This window comes from Camelus dromedarius, chromosome 11, assembly GCF_036321535.1.
Source record: "Camelus dromedarius isolate mCamDro1 chromosome 11, mCamDro1.pat, whole genome shotgun sequence".
Lineage (NCBI taxonomy): Eukaryota > Metazoa > Chordata > Mammalia > Artiodactyla > Camelidae > Camelus > Camelus dromedarius.
The window spans coordinates 26,122,612-26,144,377 of NC_087446.1; the positions used below are offsets into that span (position 1 = coordinate 26,122,612).

A 21,766-nucleotide genomic window follows, 5' to 3' on the forward strand; every position below is an offset into this window, starting at 1 on the left:
TTTCTTAATGAAGAATAATTCTTCGTTACATCTACATAAAGTTAGGTGACCCTTGATCCTTTCAAACAGAAGAGAGAAAAACATATTTGGCTATTTCATGGACACACCTTCTGTTGATGATGCCAAATAAGTAGTACTAATTGAGCTTTTAAGATATGACTGCTCCCTAATCTTGTGCTCCAGAGATGGGTACTTATGTGTTCAAACCTCTATTCAGCTGCCTATTTCCAGGTGAGGATTGTCAGGTTACTGACCATCACCAGGCTTCAGCTTCCTAATCAATAAAATGGGGATAAAAATAATTACCTCCTAGGGTTGTGATGACTGAAAAGAGAATTCATACAAAGAGCTTAGCATAGTGTCTGGATACTCACACAATAATGACTGTTTTTAAACGTCAAGGTGCAAGAGATATTTTACCTAAGTGGTTTACCTTATAAAGGAATAACATTTTTTTTTCTTTCTGATAAGATCAATATGCTTGGTAATACAGCCATCTACTTGTCAGATTTTACGATGATTATTTCTAATACACTTCTGTCCTTTCTTTGAATACTGAAAGTCCTAAATTTAGCTTTAAATAGAGAAAGAAATTCTACTGACATGGAGCAGAAATTAAAATGCATAAATACTGTGAACCAATAAACTTTAAAAACTATCCAGCTATCAAACCATTGTTCTTCAAGGGTCAAACAAAACTATGTGAGACTTCTGCTTTTAAAGAAAAGATATGCTTATAAAAGCTTATAATTCATCTAGAAATGGCAAGACTCAAGAGACTTCAATCCTCCATTTTAATGCAGTGGTATAATTCTATCCAAAGAACACTGTATTTGAAAAAGAATAAGAATCATAATTATTCAAAACTGTCCATTCAAAGTGTGAAATCTGTTATCTAAGGATATTTTTATAATCTCCTATTATGTTAAATTCTGAGTCATATATTAGTATAATCTACTTAAAATAAGTACCTATCACAAGACCAGGAAAATCATGAATGCTTGAATTTTAAATCTATGCTAGTGATTTGTAGACTGACCTTGAAAAGACAGAGTAATTTCACCTTTACTAGATGGGGCTGGAACAGCAACCTGCCTTAAGCATTTTGAGGAAGACAAATAATTACTCAATAGATACTTAAAAGATTAAAAGGTTTTTAAAAAGCAACAAGGTCGCACTTAATTAAAATTCCCCCAAATGAAGGAAAAGCATCACAAATGAAGGGAGCGGCAGGAAGAACAAAAGGAAAAACTAATTTGAACTATGTCAACATTTGGATTCCTCCTTATATTAACGTTACAATCCTTAAAAGCTGTGGGACGAATCGTCCCACAGATACAAGCTTTTAAAGTTTGATTTCTCCTCTTCCCAGATACTTGACCCTTTCTTTAGGTAGGTCTGAGTTTGCCATTTAAAACAAGCCTCGCAGCATTTTTTAGAAACAAAGCAAAATGTTCTGTAAATAGATGAACTATTATGGTGAGTAAACATGCCAGAAGGATTTCAAATGAAAACCATGGGGACTGTAGGGGTAGTACAAAGTGTCCGAGAAGAAATTAAAAAAAAGAAAAAAAAATGACAGTAAAGTCATAAATCATGTGCTTCTGTGACATGAGACTCACCCCAAGCAAACAAACTTAAGGTTTGTGGGCACGGTGCAAGCTGCTACCTAATGCAAAGGCAGAACTGGCACAACTGGCAAAGGAATGATTTCAGCTGAAGAAATTACTATGAGCACCAGGCAGAAAGGTGCTCTCCACTCACTTTCTTTTCCCGAAACAACACGCACGAAGGTTATACTTGCAAAGCAAGCAAATTTCTCTTGTTCGATATAACCTTGTTAATTCAGGCTTAACTGAATTATTCCAAAAGGTACAAACTGAAGAAATATTATGGAATAAAAGAATTTCAGACCTAAGAAGGGCCTCCAAAGTTATCTAACTTGGTGGTTCTTATCTTTTTTTCTTTTTTTTAAATTGAAATCTAGTTGATTTACAATGTTTCAGAGGTACAGCAAACTGATTCAGTTTTACATGTTGTTATTAATATTCAGTTTTATATATTATTTTCAGATTCTTTTCCATTATAGGTTATTACACAGTATTGAATATAGTAGTTCTTTTAGGGGGGCCACAGACTTCTCTGGGAAGCAGATGAAAGTTATACATGCTCTTCTTAGAAGCCCACGTCAGCACAATTTGGAGTTCCATTTGCAAGGGTCTGAAGTTTATGAAACCTAGATTAAGAACCATTGATCATGGTCTCGTTCCTCATTTTCAAAACCAGAAGCTGAGTCCCAGGAAGGTTCAGGGATTTATTTGTCCAAGGTCACACAGCTGGGTAATAGCAGAGCTGGTGTTCAAACGCTCCAGTGCATGTGGCCTACTTTAAGATTCAAGATGCTTTTTTGTCCCACTGTTCTTTAGAGAGAGGCTGTGATTATCTATATCCATAAAAGTCAAAAGTCAGTCATGCTGCTGTTTGAGTTAGTAAAATTAATGAGTTTTTAGGCTGAGGGTGGGAACACAACTTCTTTTCAAACATGGAAAATATTATAACTATTATGGCCTGAGCTGTCCTGACACTTCTATGCAAATAACTATCCCCTGGGATACTGGTCAGAAACATTAAGGTTCCTGCATCCCATCTCCACGAGTTGTGCTTCAGTAATTCTGAGGTGGGGCCCTGACAGCTGTGTTTGTAAGTACTCTAAGAGACTGTGACTGGATGGCTCTCAAATGATATCTTACGAACACTGTTCTAAACCAGTGGCTCTCAAACATTGTTTCATAAGCTCAATTCTTTTTTCAAGTTAAGTCTTATTTAGAAAGCCAGATACATAAATACAAGCAGAGCAGCTTGGGTGGACTCCTAAAGCCTGTTTGAAAACCACTGTCCTAGAAGACACAGCACTGGTCTTGGGACCAGGAGCTGGGCTTCACTGGTCTTGGGTCTCAGTTTTCCTACTTATGAAATAGTTTGTCTAGATTGTCTCTAAATCCCCTTCCAGCTCTAGTACCTATGACCCCACAAACATGGCTGCTACCACTACTGATATCCAGCAAGCGCTTCCTATGCTCCTGCACTGTTCTAGTAACTTATTTAACCTTTACAGTCACCCTATGAGGTTATGTACAGCTGACCCTTGAACAACACAGGTTCGAACTGCGTGGGTCCAATAATACCCGGATTTTTTGTCGATAGTAAACACTGCAGTACTACACGATCGATCCCTGATCGATGCATAGTTCGGTGAATCTGCAGATGCAGAACCACGGCTATGGGAGACCCTCTTCTATAGAGGAACAAGTATAAGTTGTTAGAGTTCCCACTGCCAAAAGACGGGCTCCCCTCACCCTCATGTTGTTCAAAGGTCAGCTGTACTAATGATCTATTATAAAGATGAGGAAACAGTGGCATAGAGACACTAACTGTGGTAAAATATTTATATACACATTCTCTTATTTAATCTATACCACAAAATTGGGAAAGTAGGAACTTATCCAAGGTCAAAGAGCAGGTCTGCCAGATTCTAAACCCCATTCTCTTAACCAGTATATTAGCACAAGTTGGGTCCTATGTTATGCCGTAAAATCTTTTAAACGGCATCCATTTATGAGTTGTTGTTGTGGCATTAATGGTCTACATTTACATATTCATAGAGATGGCTTATCTTTGAAACTAGGTTATAAACATTCTGAGACCAGGGATTACTTTATATCTTTCAATTTCCAACTTCATGAGATACAGGCTGTGCTTTAAGTAGGTCTTTATTCAATCTGAAGTGATCTGAGTCCTCTTTTTTTATTATTATTAACTTGATTTTTTTTCAATAATCCAAAGTAAACACACTCATTTCATTTAGATCAACTCTTGAAATTGAAAATTTCTCCCCAAAGTCAGTTGTTGGAAGGGAGGGAAAAAGAAGACTTTTTTTTTTCAGTTTAGTGGTTTTACATTTGCCCTTGGGGGAAGGAATTATAGTTTAGTGTTAGTAAGTATCTCTTTCCAGGCACTTCTTTCTCAATGCTTCTTGCGATTTTTTCATTGTATCAACTGATAGGTAACAGGCAGAAAATAAGCAGATGGCTAAAAACAAGAATGGAAAATCTTGGAAGGTGCTTCTACTTATGCCACTTGAAAATACCGGTTTGACATTTCACAGGAAGTGGTGCTTATTAAATAGCATTCCTCAAACACTTAGCAAAAAATAATGATTCCAAGTAATTTTTCTTAAATGCCATTTTAATCTTGGATATGCTCAGTCTGTGGTCAGACACACCATCATCTTTCAACTGTGATTCTTGCCCACATATTTGAAGTCTGATCTCTAGGACTGCCGCAGACCTCCCCTGCTCATTCTCAGCTCTGCAGTTATACCAGCAACCTCACGAGAGCTGTCATTTCCCAGTTGTGACCTACTTTAAGCATTATCTTGGAGACTTGTATTAATCGAACATTAATATAAATCTATACAACACAGATAAAACCAGTCATAATAAAAATGGAGATTAAATTAGGGTCAAGGCACTTTGGTCTCTAGACTATGACAGAATAGACCACCCAGAGCAATAGTTCATAAACCTCCTTTCAGAGATATCTTTAAAATGTAGATGCCTAGAGCCCTTCTGCAGACTTAGTGCGTCAGTGGGGCTCAGACACCTGTGAGTTTAACAAGGGCTGCAGGTGATCATGATGTTCACTCACTAGAGTGGTGCATGTCATTACCTCATTCATTGAACAAACATCTAATGAGAGCCTTCTACCGATGCAAGCTTGTGAAAATAAACATATTTTCTTTTTAATATAGTTTCTTGGGTCAAAAACTTGTCAAGCAACCTGAGGAAAAGGATGTGATCTATGTTTAAAAAAAAAACTTCCCAAATACTTCCGCTGGACTCCTATCCCTATACTCAATATCTAGCTGTTCATATAGTAGGTAAATGTTGCATTGCTTTAGTCACCAGCTCCTCAAATAAAACATGTTGATACATTTTCAGATGCTGCACCAGAGAATACTTGGCCCTTGTGGGTTTCTTTCTAAGGAATCTGAATAAATTGTGCATGTGTGTTTGTGTTCTTAAGTCTGCATTGGGGCTAAGCTAGCAAGAGATGGTAGCACTGAACTTCTGTTTTGAAGTTCAGCTATGAAATTCAAATAAAACATACAATCCAGGAAATGTGTATCAAGGGAGGGAAGGTAAATTTCTCAAATACACTTTTCTTTCTTTTCTACATAGTACAACCCTCATTTCTTTCCTATTCTCACATTACCTCTGTTCTTTAAGATAATATTCAAATAACTGCATACCACTTGGCTCTTTTGAACCAGGAACTTACAAAAATGCTTCTCAAACTTTGTTCATCCTGAAACCCCACACTGTAGCTCAAGTGAGCATGTAAAATCACCTATAGACTGTGAGAGTTGGGAAGAATGCATTTCAGAAGCTGTATGAAGTGCTCCCTCTCTGCCGTCTACATGTTAGAAGCATGGCACGAAGCCGGCAGGGACCAAGCAGCACCAGCGTGGAATGGCTTTGGCCGAGTTCCAGTGATGGAGGTGGGCGATGAGTCTGGCCAACCTTCGGGCAACAGATGATTCCTACTATGTTCAGTGAGGGAGCAAACACCCACCCACATGTGACAGAGTCTTCAAGCTGTTGGATAGGGGAGAATGGCCATCTCCGATCCCCTTTGGTTAGGCTTGCTAGAGAAGAGCAGGGAGGCATGTGGAGGGGAAATAAAACACGCTGAGGAGGCCACTAGGGAGATAACGAGGAGCAAGCTAGTGCTGGGACATCAGCAGACGAAGAACTCGCCAGTGTCCTTCACTGCCTATGAATGAGATGAAAAGACCAGCAAAGAAACAAAATCACTTCGGTGGTGTGCAGTGGGCCAGTTTTACCAAGACGTTCCATGACCCTAAATGTCTCCCTACCTGCTTTCCATAAGCCCTTTAGAAAAATTCAGTGACTTCTCTCCTTGTCTTAGAAAAAGACTGATTTAGGGCAAGAAAAAAGGAAATCTCTTTTCAAAAAGCACAAGAAAAAAGAATCACAGCAAGTGAAAACATTCCTTACTTACCAATTTTGTAACGTCTTTCACATCATCAGTTACACGGTTCCTGCAGATCCCTTGAGTTTTGACGAGAGGATTAAATAGGAACAGTTGAAGATAAATGCAAGTGATAATCCAAGTCTGAAAACAGAAGAAACGTGGGTGATCATCAGTGAAAACCTGTACTCACTCGAACTACTAACATCTTCTTTCTTAATGTGGAAAAGGTAATCTATTACATATATACTGGCTTAAATACATTTAGATGCTGAGCATTCAAACTATGTTGACCACGTTAAAAAAATTCTGTTAAAATATGGCTTAGTTTTTTTATTTCAATGACATTGTTAACGTTTATCAAAAGCTTTCTACAGCCAATTCCCTAATGGCAATTAGGAATGAACTTGTAGCAACGTGTAAAGGATTTATCACTTAAGGTGTTTTCTAAAAACTAGGGAATGCATAAAATTCATACCTTAAGGCACCAAGAGAAACTTTGTCTACTTTAAATGTAGACTGTTTGGCAAGTAGCAGCAGAACCCAGAGCAATGCTCTAATATAATAGTCTCTAACAGTGCTACAAGTTAAAGTGAGGAGAGAGAGATTTTTAGATCTCGATCAGAATTTAACCTAAGTTGTGAGGCATCAAAAGAATCCCTGTTTTGAATCACAGCTTTTTAGCCATTTGATAAGGAAAAAGTATTTCCTTAGTCAAAAGGAAAACATTCTTGAACCATAGTATGAATCTCTCTCACACACACCTCTACCTCTTTGAAAATAACTTTCAACTGTACATTAGTTACTTTCATGCATGACTTAATTTTTCTTATTACATTATATTTTAGGTTTTTTAAAATTTGGGCATCTGATTTTTTTTTTTCAGTTATTTTCACAACACTTTGCATCTAAAAAAGCTCCTAATAAATATTTGCTGCATGAATCCATGACCAAGGTAAAAAGAGTCAAATGCTTCAAATTCAATACTTATTTATTGAGCTCATATTATGAGACTAGGACTGAGCCAGGCACTAGAGAAACAAAGGTGATAAGACACGCCTGAATCTCAGAAGTAGGTAAATAAATGAACACCCACACCCCATGGTAAATACTTTGGGAACAACAGAGGAAGAAGCAATTAATCAATTAACCTTAAGGTGGAGAACCCGTGGCAGAAAGACAGTGCCAAGAAAAGCCAGAGAGAAAATGCAGTAACTCTGGCTGGATTTTGGAGGACAAAGGAAGAATGTATAAGAGTTGACAAGGAAGGGGTGGCATTCTAGGAAAAATAAACAGCATGAGCAAAGGCATGGATGGAGCTGTAAAGATACTTTAAAATGTGAGAGTTCTTTTATGAGTTCACATTTGTCTGTGGCATCTTACAATTACACGAAAGCTTATCTGCACATGGCTAGAAATCATTCCTCTTTATGTAGTTAGCCATGTATTGAAAGGAACTGGATTACTATTTTCAATCAATATCCACAAGTTAACTAGATGTCACACTAGACCAAGTGACAATTATCATTTACTAAAATTTCTAAGACTACAAGGCTACCTACATAGGTAATCATGGCTTGTTAATAAAATACAAACCCCTTCATTGTTTTACCATTGTGATCTATGTATTTTAGCTGTAATCCTGCTTAACTTTGTTAAGGCCACTATTAGCACAATGGGGTCAAACTCTTCACAGCACCATCTCCCTTGGATGGAAATGAAAACTAAGTTGTGTAAATAATTTCTGTTTGGGGAATTCTTCTTTTTGGACAATCCCAACACATAAAATTTTCTCTAATAACTTAATCTCCCTTTTTGTATATAAATACAATTGATTAAAGTCAAGCTTTCTTTTCTATTGGCATTGCTAAGAACTAATCCTCACTCTTGAAATATATTTCTCTAAGACTCTCTTTCATGATATGGTTGGGGAATCCTCCCTAAGAATCTCTGTAAATGGCTAATCTCACTAGTAACCATATTCATACTGTAGGCTCTAAGAAATATAAAGGCATGGGTATGGAGGAGGGGGAGTTGGATGAAAGTGGTCAAAAGGTACAAACTTCCAGTTATCTGATAAATAAGTACTAGAGACGTAATGTACTATGTGGTAAATATAATTAACCCTGCTGTATTGTATATGAGAAAGTTGTTAAGAGAGCAAATCCTAAGAGTCCTCATTATAAGGAAGTTTTTTTTCTATTTCTTTAATTTTATATCTATCTGAGATAAAAAAAAAATGTTCACTAAACTTAATGTGGTAATCACTGTATGATATATGTAATTCAAATCATGTTGTCCACCTTAAACTTACACAGTGCAGTATGCCAATTTTATCTCAATAAAACTGGAAGAAAAATTTATAAAGGCAGAAATTCTGTTGACTTCTCTTTACCGTGCCTTATGCCTGATATTGAAATAACACTACACAAACATTTGTTCACTCACTCATTCATTCAGCACATATTTATTAAGCACCTAATGTTAACGTATGCCATTGTTCCAGATGCTTGGGATATATTAGTAGAGAAGCAAAACTCCTTACCCTCATGAAGCTTACTTAGTGAGGGAAGGCAGACCACAATCAATAAATATAAGTAACCAAATTAAAGACTATGCCAGGGGTGTGCTGTGAAAAGAAAAATTAGACCATGGCAGAGGGGATTGGGATTATCATGCCTGCTCTGCTCTCCCAGCATGGTCTTGGGTTCAAGTTGACAATCACACTCATGAGGCATCGAGGCTTCGCCCAGCTCCAAGGGTATTACTGGGCTTTAAGAAAGGATACAGGAGAGGTGACAAAAAGTCATGCACAGCACCAGCAGAGCAGAGCTCACAACTCCCAGGATGTCCCAAATGCCCACTGCACCCTTGGGGTGTGCACAGCAATGACACATGACATGGGGTGGGCAGGACCTCTTCTTGGGCTTGTACCTTGCTAGTCAAGTAGCCCCTTCGGGGGTACCATGAGCCGCCTTTTCTAACCATCACAGCTACCTCCCACCGGTAACCATCTGGACAATAAAATATATGCTGGCGGTTATTCTGCTACCTAGTGACTTCGCCAGGATGCTCTTGGGTGAAGTGCAGGTATATGCCTAAGTTGTTTGAGTTCTTGTTGCAAGGAGGATGACAGAGAGGGTCGAATCCCTAGGCACCCCTGAGTCCAGAGAAAAGGCCGCAGTACTGGCTGCAAACCCCTTTCTTTCTCCCCATAGACTGTAGTATATGGGGAAATAGACTAAAATTTTAAACAGAGCGCTATTTGGTGGAGCCTCCATGAGCAGGCAATATTTTATCAGAGATTAGATGGCGCTAAGGGAGTATCCATGAAGATGTCTGTGGGAGAGTATTGTGGACAGAGAGAGAAGCTTGTACAAAGGCCCTAAGGTCTATTTAAGGAACCTGCTTTACTTAAGGAACAGCAAGAGTAAAGCAGGGGACAGTAGAAGATGATGATGTAAAAGAGAATAGAGAGGCCAAATCATGTAGGGTCTTGTACTCCATGATCTGGATATTTGATTTTTACTGTGAATGAAACAAGATTCATTGCAGAATTTTGAGCAGAGGAGATACATGAACATATTTTTTAAAAAAGTTTTAAAGACTGTCTGACAGTTTCTTAAAAAACTAAACATACTGTCACCACATGATCTAGCAATCATGCTCCTTGGTATCTACCCAAAGGAGTTGAAAACATGTGTCCACACAAAAACCTGCACATTGATTTTACAGCAGCTTATTTAAAAATGCCAACACTTGAAAGCAACCAGGATGCCCTTCAGACTGTGAATGGATAAATAAACTGTGGGCTAGCTGGGCAATGGAATGCTGCTCAGCACTAAAAAGAAATGAGCTATGAAGCCATGAAAAGACAGAGGAAACAAGTGCATATTACTAAGTGAAGAAGCCAATCTGAAAAGGTTATATACTATTTGATTCCAACTACTAGGACATTCTAAAAAGGCAAAACTATGGAAACAGTAAAAAGTTCAGTAGGTTGCCAGGGGCTGGAGGGGGAGGGATGAATAAGACAGAACACAGGATTTTTAGAGCAGTGAAAATACTCTGTATGATACCATAATGACAAATACATTTGTCTAAACTCATAGATTGTACAACACCAAGAGTTAACCTAATGTAAACTATTGCATGTGTCAGGGCAGGGGGCATAGGGGAAATCTCTGTACTTCCCTCTCAATTTTCCTATGAACTGCACTAAATATAAGTTCTTTCCCTTAAAAAAAAAATCACTTTGATTGCTGTGGTGAGAACAGACTGTAGGGTGACAATAAGTCGAAACAGAGAGACCAATTCAGGGCTATGGCTATAATCAAAGCAACAAAAGGTTGCAGTAGTACACTGACCAGAGGTGGTAAGATTCTGGATGCCTCCTGAAGACTAAGCCAACAGGATTTCCTGACAGTGGGAGTGTAATTTGAGAGAAAGGGTCAGGACGACTCTAAGGATTCTGGGCTGAGCAACTGGAAGGATGGTGTTGCCATCAACTGATAAGGGGATGGCTGAGAGTAAAGAAAGTTTGGGGAGCAAAGTAGAAGTTTTGGATGTGGTAAGTTTGAAAGGTCTTTGAGATATGCCAGTGATGATACTAGGTCAGGATATTTGGAATTTGGATTTATGAGGGACATTTGAGCTGGACATATAAATATGATAGCCTTTGATACAGAAATGGAATTTCAAGCAAAAGAGTGGATGAGACCATCAAGGCAGGGAGTGCAGATAGAAAAAAAGAACAAAGAACTGGCTCCTATGGTGTTCTAACCTTAAGAGGTCTGGCAAAAGATTCAGAACACACAAAGGAGCCTGAGAGAGAAGCCAAGGGAGGAGGAGGAAGTCATGTTAAAAAAAAAGTACCTTAAAGAGAAGGTCAAAGTATATTAAATACTCGTAATAGGTCAAGTAGTTTGAGGACTGGGAACTGACCACTGGATTGAGCAGCACAGAGGTCACTGGTGACATTAGCAAGAGCATCTTTATTGAAGTAGTTGTGTGAAAAGGCCAGTCAGGAGAGGGTTTAAGAGGGCATAAGAGGTGAGTAATTAGAAACAGTGAACATAGGCAGCTCTTTTAAAGAGGTGTCCTTCAAAGGAGAACAAATACATGAACAAATAAATAAACACAAAGTGAGATGGTGGCTGACAGAAATTGGGTTGGGGGCACAGTTTCATCTGTAAGATGGTAAATACACCAGGAGGTACATATGCCTACGGGGACACTCCAGTAGGAGGTGTGATTGGCACTGTGGTAAGAAGGGAGGGAACTGCTTGAACAATGACCTGGATTAGACAGCAAGGGGTGAGCTCCAGCTCTCAAGCAAAGGGCCTGGCTTTAAATAAAGGATGTGCGGTACCACCAGGCAGGATGTCTGAATGCGAGTGTGCAGATGCTGGTGCTCTGTGAACAATACCATGAATAACAGCTACCATTTATGGAACATCTACAGTTTACCAAACATTTTTATGTCTTACCACAAATAAAATTTAAGTTACATACATCCTAATTTCAAAGATGAAGCTGAGGTAGAGAGAGATTTGGTGACTTCTAGGTGGGGAAATCAGGATAAAACCCAGGTCTGTCCAAGCCTACGTCCCACTGCCTTCACCCCACACCATCACAGAGCTCCCAGAAAGCGGTTAGGTCACTGGCGAAGAGTCTGATGACCTAACTCTAAAACGTCGACAATTTTTTCAAAATCAAGCGTATTGGAGACAAGTTTGTTCCATATTCCAAGCCACAACTGAATATTCTACATTTTCCAGATTATCATAATTTGTAATATGTGTTCTTTGATAGTTTTAAAATATATATTAACAGGCTTCTATAATACTGGCAAAATAATTTCACCAGAACAGCAATTTTTTTTTGTATCAGTTATATATAAACATTTATAAAGAGATGATTTTGCTCAACTTATAGGAGTTTCTTTGGTCGGGGCTAAACTTAAATCTGTTCATGTCATACATTCAAATATCCCTGAAGAACTTGTACTTCTTTAAGCACTTTATTTTAAAGCTATTCAGTAAACTGATATTGTAATTTAATTGTGTATATAGTTGACTCTTGAACAAAGCAGGGGTTCATCTGCGTATATCTAATAATCAACCCTCCCTGTCGGTGGTTCCTTGGCATCTGGGGATTCAACCAACCTGGATCCGTGTGGTACTGCAGTATGCACTGTTAAAAAAAAAATCCACTGTAAGTGGACCCATGTAGTTCAAACCTGTGTTGTTCAAGGGTAAACTGCTTTGCTACTAGTAAGGAGTAGATTATCTACCTTTGATAAAATTAAACCACTCACTCAGGCATCACTAAACATTAGTACGGAGGACCGTCAAGAAAGAAATGTACTGCAAACTGTGCTCGAGCGTAGCGATACCTCCCTATCAGTGTTCTCAGGAGAGGGCTGAAATGCGGAGCTTACTTCTTTATATGGAAAAGTAATTTTTCAGCACTAGCCTATGCACAAATTTTTCTAATATATAGTATACACACCTCCCTGGTTTCCTAAACAGTGGTGAGAAATATTAAACTTTGCTTTTCTTTGATGATTCGGGTCCATCAAATAAAGGGAAGACTGAGTGAAATAAGCCAGACACAGAAAGACAAATATCATATGATCTCACTTCTATGTGGAATCTCCTCCACCCTTCTGCCGCTGCCAAAAAAAAAAAAAAAAGTCTAACCCATAGCGACAAAGAGTAGAATAGAAAGGTAGTTACCAGAGGCTGGGGAGGGGCGGGGGTAGAGAGAAAGGGGAAATACTGATTAAAGGGTAGAAACTTTTAGTTATAGAAAGATTTGGAGAACGAATGTACAGCATTGTGATGACAGTAAATAATATGGTATTGTGTACTTGAAATTTGCTAAGAGGGTAGATCTCAAGTGTTTTCACCACACACATAAGAAAGAATAACTGAGAGGCAAATTCGATTGTGGTCATCATTTCACAATGTACCCATATATCAAAACATCCCTCTGTACACCTTAAATATATACAATTTTTTCAGTCATACCACCAAGCTTGTTGGTTATGTGTTGTGACCATCCTCCTCCAAGGAGCTCCAAATTACTGTAATTGTTTGCACAGCTGCTTTTACAATTTTATTTTAGTTTTTGATGGTTTATGTCTTAGTTTACCTATTTCTCTCATACTGTCAGGTCATTGTTTGCAACCTATTCTTACTGTTAACATGCCTATCTCTAGCCTCCTTTAGTCTAGAGGTAAACACAACACATGGCCCAAGTCGGGGGGATGGGTGGCTTATGAATAATGGCAAAAAAATGGCCACGACCCAATTCTTGGAATTTGTGAATATTTGCCTTATACACAAAATGTACTTTGCAGGTGTGATTAAGCTGAGGACCTTGAGGTGGAGACATTATTCTGCATTCTCTGGGCCCCATCTTATCACATGGGTCCTTACGAACTGAGAACCTTTTCCAGCTCTGGTCAGAGAGATGCAATGACGGAAGGAGGGTCAAAAAGATGGGATATGGTAAGGACTTGACATGCCAGTGTTGGCATTTAAGACAGAGGAAGGGGACCAGGAGTCAAGAAATGTAAGTGGCTTCTAGAAGCTGAAAAGGGGCAAGGAAACAGTCTCACTTAGAGCCTTCAGGAAGGCACAGTCCCACTGACACCTTGCTTTTAGCTTATATACCCCATTTTAGACTTCCAAATCTCTAAAACCATAAAATAATAAATCTGTATTATTTTCAGTCACTAAATTGGTGGTAATTTGTTACAGCAACAATTTAAAAATAAATCAGAGCTCAATAAACTTACTTTCTGCATAAATTAATAAATGAATGGTGCAGTGCATGATGTTCAAGCTATTCCTGGTAAGGAAAACAAACCATCCTGCCGGTATCTGGACCCCCAACACCTGCTTCAAGCAAAGCAGCTCAGCTTTTTTCTTCTTTTTTTTTTTTTTGTTTTTTGTTTTTTGTTTTTTGCTGTTTTATTTGTTCATGCTTCTGAGTGGATTTTGTTTGAACAAAGGTTTCCAAGGGCAAAAAAGGGAGGAAGAGAGAAAGAGAGAGAGAGAGAGAGAGAGAGCGAGAGAGAAAGAGAAAGAGAGAGAGAGAGAAAGAGAAAGAGAGAGAGAGAGAGAGAGAGCGAGAGCGAGAGCGAGAGCGAGTAAGCAAGCAGGCAAGCCAGCCTCACACTTTTGAAAACCGGTAACATGATGGCGGGGCACAGAAGATGGATCCAGAAAACCTCTGAGCTCCTCAAACACACCAGTGAATCCCTCTGAGTAGCAGTTTATCAGTCTCTAAAATGAGAATCATTTTTGCCTCACCCATTCACGGAGTGGTGGTGAGAATCAAACGAAAACTTTTCCAACAAGTGCTATGCAATCATTTGTTGTGTGGATTACAGGTTTCTGATTGTCTAGGAAACCAGGGAAACAAGTGCTTCTCAACCACCTGAATAAAGCAGTCTGGGGAAGGACTCCACAGAGTCAATCTTCCATGAACAAAGAGTCTGACCTTCAGTACACGGGTATTTTAATGCTGATTTAGGGGTCAGATGCCTTTGTAAATTTATTTCTTAGCTTTCAACTGTGTTTAGAGTTAATAGACAATTGACTTCCAATTAAAGGAGGTGTTCCAATATATCAACGACATATTTACCTTTGTTTTCTCTCTTTTCCTCTTTCTCTAACTTCTGAAAACTCCAACAAGGGTATGCGGGTGCCTAAACGTGTGGGTGTGTGCACGCACACACACCCTATTTGAGATAGAAACCTGAAGCAAAATGTCCCTGTGTTTGTGACTTCTGCTGTAAAATGTATCTTTTCAGTTTGGGTAATCATCTTACTGTTTGCTTCTGTAACATTCTCTGCTTCTGCATACGACATTTTTCTTTGGCTACTTTGTTTTAGCATCATACAACATCTCTCTCTAGGTCACACTCATTGTGTGATAACCTCTCATTTCTTGATAATCTTTCATTGCACAGACACATAAAACTAATCTTATTCTTGGCAATTCTAGATCTTTTCTTATTTAGAAGCATGCATCAAAAGTGTCCCCAAGTATTATCCACAACACACAGAATTCCGGTAACCCCTTCATTGCTAAAAATTTCCTCCAAATGATTCATATGATGAAAAAACTCATGAGAAATCCATACACCCTGTTAGCACTAAAACGTGCAATAGAAACAGTCCTGGCAAAGGGAAGTATAGTGATGAACACTCACACTCAATTGTGAATAACAGATATAGCAAGTTTTAATAGTGGCAGAGTATGGAAAAGGTACTTTAAAAGGGAAAACTTACAGGAAGATGAGGCTGAAGCCCCTGAAAGCCAAGGTCTTACCTAAATCTCTTTTTTGTTGAGAACCAATCTCAACAGACTCCAGTGGAATATCCACCCATTCATCAATTCTTCTTGTGCATAACAGCCTTCCTTACAATAAAAAACCACATGCCAGAGAAAGGAGCTGCAAAGCCCCCCTAAAGCAAACTATTTACTTAATTTGAACATGTGTTATTACACAGAAGTCAGGCTGCAGACTCCTTTCCTTTGGTAGAAATTAACATGCATGCAGCCCCAGAGCATCAGGGGAACATATGCTGTTCAGAAAACCAGAAGATTCTAATCTTCTAAATGTGAAAAAAAAAAAAAAACTCTTCTATGAATGTGAGAAGCAATTTAAGCTATGTATCGCCAGGGACCAAATTACTCCAAGATTTCTCCAAGTCAAAAAGGTAAGTGGGGTCTCTGTGTAGCTTCTCTGTATGCACAGACCTACAAAATGGTATTAGGACTGCCCCGAACAAAACAGCAGCTGCTGCCAAAAACAACATTCATCTTCTATTTAATCTCGCATGCCAGCTAGCGAGGCAGGCAGTTCCCCTGTAGCCCAAATGTGCTTTGGAAGAGAGCCAAGTGGCTCAGCTATCCAGAGCCAGAAAGCAAGTTACCAAGACCAGGTACAGTAATTAGTCCCAAGTTCAGGTTTTCTGAGGTCATACAAAACAATGTAATATTTTATATTATGAGACAGTGAAATTATCTCATAATATAAAATAATGAAAATACTCCAAAAATAATCTTGAAGTAAACCAACCGTAGATTCTTAGTCAGTGAATAACCATTTAATTCTACATGACTTATTCCTGCTCAAAAACAATTTTACCATTAAGCATAATAAAGAAAATACCTAATAATCCTATACAGACTCAAAATCTTCTCTAGTGATTGTCCAGTAATCTTGAAGGGGCAAAGGAAACAGCAGGTGGGTTGTTTTCTGTAACCACTATCAGGAAAGTAGATTTTAACAGGCCAGGTAAATTGAAACTCAAACCAGCTTGATGTCCAAATTGGTCTACTGAAATCTCGTAAAGATACTCAACTCTTCTCCCTCTCTCAGTACAGATCTTTTTGTGGAGTAAACTATTTTAAAAGGATGTTCTTAGAATCTGAACACCCTAGAGGGGATTGCTTAATATAAAAACGCAGACAGTAACTTTAAAATAAAAGAATTTAAAGATTTTAAGGTATTCAATCTACAGGGAAAAATGGGAAGGAATCACCCTGTGACCATCAGTCCTTACTCTCTATGTAAATGTTATTTAAAGGGGGAAATGACTCATATATCTTGACTCCTACTAAGGGCCACACATAGGATGAGCAGTCTGCAAATATTTCATATGACCTCCCATCAGCCAGGTGATTCTTAATACCCTATTTTGCCAGTGAGTAAAACACAACTCACTGAGATTAAGTAACCTGTTTATGGCCACTCTGCTAGTAAATCCCTGCACTGAGTTTAAACCAAAACCTTTACAACATTGGAAAGAAAAAATACTGGGCTAGTCAGATAATAAAACTGACTTCATTTATATCTAATAAACAATTAAATTTTATTTAAAATGCTTACACTGTGGACAACATATAGATCTCTTTAACTGCATCAGTTTCTATTTGAAACAACAATGTCAAATTATTACTAAGTTGAGTTAAAAAGCAGTGCAGGTACATCAGGTTACACTTATGGTAGCTTAAAAAAATGACATAGCTAGAGGGCAGGGAGTTTTTAATCAGTGTTTCTTCTGATAAAAACAAAATTGAGTGATTTCAGACTTCTAAGAGCTACTTATTCATGCAATAGACCTGTGAGGAGTACCTGATAAAGTACAGAAGGAAAAGATACAAAGATACAGTCATGGCCTCAGGAAGGCCAAGCTCTTGGTGAAGACAGCAGGTGATGGAGTGTCCAGGAGAGGAAGGGCCCAGAGGGACAGTGAAACCTGACTTTGGAGATTGGGGAGGGAGAGTAGAGAAGGGGCTCAGAGATAGCTTCTGGGAGGAGATGACATCTTTTTCAAAGGGGAGTGGAGGGTAGCCAGGTCAAGGGGAACTGGGGCAAAGACCCCCAACAGACAAAGTAAAGAGTAGGTGCCCACAGGAGTGAGGGAGCGAGGCATTTTCAGAGATCTTGTTTATGACGTGAATGAAAAAAATGAGTCATCAACGATAGATGAGGCTACAGAGACAGGCAGAGGTTCGCCCAATTTTGCTAGTTGAGTTGGATTTTATCTTAAAGGCACTGGGCTGCTCCTGAAGGACTTTAAGCAGAGGAGTGTCAAGATGCGACTTATTTTTGAATGTTTTATCAGGCATTGGAATGAAGGATAGATGGGGGTGGAGGGGGCAACAAGCATGGGCACAGGAGGTCAGTCAGGAGGTCAAAGAAGTCATTCAGAGGCCACATGAGGAGGACCTCAACTAGCAAATGGCAGCGAGAATGGAGAGAAACAGACGAGGTCAAGAGGATGTGGAAGTAGAATGGGGATGTGGGCGACTGCCCCATGTGAAAATAACTACAAAGAACTTCTGTGTTAGGCTCAAATCTAGGGTCTAGGTGTGCAAGATTTGCTATTATTATTTTTAGTAGAGACATATGTGACAGAACAAGAATTTGTGCCTGCAGTATAGATTATTTCATTACAAACAATAGTGATATATAGGTCATTAGCTACTCCTAAATATAGGTCTTCAGTAGTTATCTAAAAGCAGGGGGAGAGGATCCCCCTAAACAGTGTAATCCACTAGATTTTACAGAGATGCTAGTTGATGACTAATTCTAATCAATATTATGAAGAATATAATAGGTAACTAACCAAACTGGTCTAGAAAACACCTGGCGGGTGCTAATTCAATGTTGAACCCAGATTTACATATCCTTTGCCAATTCTTTTTGCTATGGGTTTACTTAAAAAAAAAAAAAAAAAAAAAAGGCTAAAAGCATCAAGCCCTCAACATTGGCCAAAGTATAGGAAATAGCACCTCCCCCCGCCAAAAGAAAAGAAAAGAAAAAAAGACAGTTCCAAAACCCACAAACCCAAATCCAGCACTCCATAGGCACTGATTCTTTTGGGATGGCACTGTTCACTATTATGCCAACTAGCTGCTCTTAAAATTGAACCACCATGACATGTAATCTGATGGTTGAAGTTTTTCAAAAACAGCTACAATAACCTAAATCATAATTTATATTCTTCCAACTATGTGACTCACTTCTGTAATTGTGATCAAATGTAAAATCAAAAGTTCTGCAATTAAAAAAAATCTGTACAATCTTTTGACCTCTGAACAACCGAGATGGAAAAATGAATGTAGGCTTCAGTTGCTATCTGATCCCATGCACTGAATTCAGACTGAATGCCTGAATTTCTTAGAACTTCTCCTGTTTTTGTCACCTGTGGCTGTAATTAAATGTGTTCAGATGCTTTCTCAGATCAGCTCCTGGGATTCTGATAAGTTTGGTCTCACAGGCCCTTTTAATTTTTAAGAAGACTCAATCTGAGGAAGCAGCTCAGGAAATCTATGGCAAAGTTTTGTTTTTTTTCCCCACCTCGGACTGCAAATAAACTAAGTCTTCATCCTCTGCTCTAACTACTTCCAAATAATGTCAAAACCCAGGGGTCAAAGGAATGAGCTCAAAGGACACTCACAATCTTGATCATTTTCTCCATCACAGCAGATGACAAGCCAGATTTGCAAAGGTCAGGGCATGAGCTTTCCTGATTACGCAATGTGTGCTGGACTCACCAAGTGCCTCTGGTTGAACTGAATAAACTGTTGAAATGTCCCTGCACCTTCATGGAATGTGGCCCAACTGAAATGAGGGGACTGCTTTCTTAGGTTTAGATCTAAGTATAATCATCCAGGAGGGGAGGGTTATTTAGAATGCAGATTCCTGGGCATCACGGGAATCCAAATTTCTGAAGATGCATCTCTGGAATGTCCACTTTTAACGAGATTCTTAGGTCCTGTCTGAAGCCTGAGGTGTACTATTTTAGGCTGTACTAGCTTGAGGGTGCTGTATCATTAGGGACAACAAACAGGAAAGTCTGAAAAGGTATACAAGGTTGCAATTGGTTCAAGGGCTGAATACATACTAGATACTTCTGATTTAGAGGAACTTGAAAAAAGAAAAGGTAGATGTAGTGAGTGCAGAGGATACTGTGAACTGATTCTTAATTCCCGTTCCCACACTCTCCTAGCACAGTCTTCTGTACGGCAGTGGCTGCGAAATGAAAATCTGGGCATCTCAGACTTCTTTGCAGTTAGCTACAGTTGCAGATATGACATAGGTTTCATCAATCAGGCACAACTCTGAAAGATGAGCATAAGGTCCTGGAGAAGAAAAGCTAGATGGATGGATGCTAGGCATGCATTTGGCTGGGTGATAAGTGAGGGCAGTGAGACCCTGCCTTCTACAGCATTACTGACTGGACAGCACTGGCTGCAGCTGCTTTGCAGACTGCTTTGGACTTAACTGGGTTCTGGGTGACAGGAGTGTGCTGAATCTTAACCTGCTCTTCTAACCCTTCCAGTGGTTTTATAAGCCATCGAATACACTTCAGTATATCCCTTTCTGTTTAAACTGGCCAGAGCGGATTCTGTTGTCTGCAGCTAAACCCTAAGCCATACTAGGAGAGAAAAAACCAAGTTACTAAGCATTTATGTCTCATAAAGTTTAGTCTAAACTTTCCTTAGGAATTTTCCACTAGTATTTCAAAATTAAAATTGTAAAATAAGGATCATTAAAAAAAAATTTTTAAAGGCAGTTTTTGATTGGAATTCCATAAGTATGTTAATGCAATTCTACTACCTGAAGCCCAGCAATGCATGTACCTTTGACATGCCCAAAACATGCTCCTCTAGTAATTCTACCACCTGAAGCCCAGCAAAACAACTACCTTTGACATGCCCAGGACTTGTTCTTCTGGTAACAATACACTTCAATTGCAGGTTCACTGTTTATGAAAGAGATGTGATAATGCTTATAAAATAAGAACATTAGCAAAGTAAGATGTGGATTCAAATCCTGATTCTGTCCCTTACATGCTATAACCTTGAACAAATTATGGAACCTCTCTGAGCCTCAGTTTTCCCATGGTGATAATCTTTTCAAAAATCCAAAGAAATGTTAATAAATAAAACAATGTTCTATAAAGCACCCATAAGAGGACATGTCACATACTACATGATTATTTTATATATATATAGAGAGAGAGAGAGCGTGAGCCAGTTTACAATGTTGTGACAATTTCTGGTGTACAGCATAATATTTCAGTCATACAAACACACATATATATTAATTTTCATATTCTTTTCCATTATAGGTTACTATAAGATATTGAATACAGTTCCCTGTGCTATACAGTAGAAACTTGTTTGCCTATTTTATGTATAGTAGTTAGTATCTGCAAATCTTGAACTCTCAGTTTATCCCTTCCCACCCTCTTCCCCTCTGGTAACTGTAAGTTTGTTTTCTATGTCTGTGAGTCTATTTCTGTTTTGTAAATAAGTTCATTTGTTTTTTTTTTTTTTTTTAAGATTCCACATATAAGTGATATCATATGGTATTTTTCTTTCTCTTTCTAGCTTACTTAACTTGGAATGACAATCTCCAGGTCCATCCATGTTGCTGAAAATGGCATTATTTTATTCTTTTTTATGGCTAAGTAGTATTCCATTGTATAAATATACCACAGCTTCTTTATCCAGTCATCTGTTGATGGGCATTTAAGTTGTTTTCATGTCTTGGCTACTGTAAATAGTGGCACATACTAGATTATGGTATGACTGTTAACACTATACCAGCATACCTCAGAGACATGGCAGGTTCAGTTCTAGACCACCTCAAAGTGAATACTGCAATAAAACAAACAATTCACACTAATTTTTTGGTTTCCCAATGCATATAAAAGTTATGTTTACACTATACCATAATCTATTAAGTGTGCAATAGCATTATTCTAAAACAATGTACATACCTTAATCAGAAAATATTGCTAAAAAATGTTGACTGTCATCCGAGCCTTCAACAAGTTGTAGCAATCACATCAAAGATCAATGATCACAGACCACCATAACAAGTAATAGTGAGAAAGTATGAAGCATTGTGGAAATTTGTGACACAGGGACTCGAAGTAAGAAAATGCTATTGGAAAGATGACGCCGATAGACTTGCTCGAGGCAGGGTTGCCACAAACCTTCAATTTGTTTTAAAAAAAAAAAAAAAAGCAGTATCTGGGAAGCACAATAAAGTGAAGCTCAATAAAATGAGGTATGCCTGGAGTTATCATTTCATCATTAGTAGTAACTTTTTAATGTTGGCTTTAATATTAAGAGCTATACCAACAGCAGATATCACAATCCCATT

The 21,766-nt window shown here is 38.5% G+C and overlaps 1 protein-coding gene across 4 annotated transcripts in view; it reads right to left on the minus strand.

Moving 5' to 3' along the window:
• Window positions 1–21,766, minus strand: part of KITLG (KIT ligand) — an 83,104-nt gene that overhangs the window by 42,609 nt on the left and 18,729 nt on the right. For all 4 annotated transcript variants that reach the window (XM_010986956.3, XM_010986957.3, XM_031463046.2 and 1 more), the window contains exon 2: window positions 6,085–6,198. In XM_010986956.3, coding sequence (XP_010985258.1) covers window positions 6,085–6,198 — 114 coding nt within the window. The remainder of the gene's footprint in view (window positions 1–6,084; window positions 6,199–21,766) is intronic.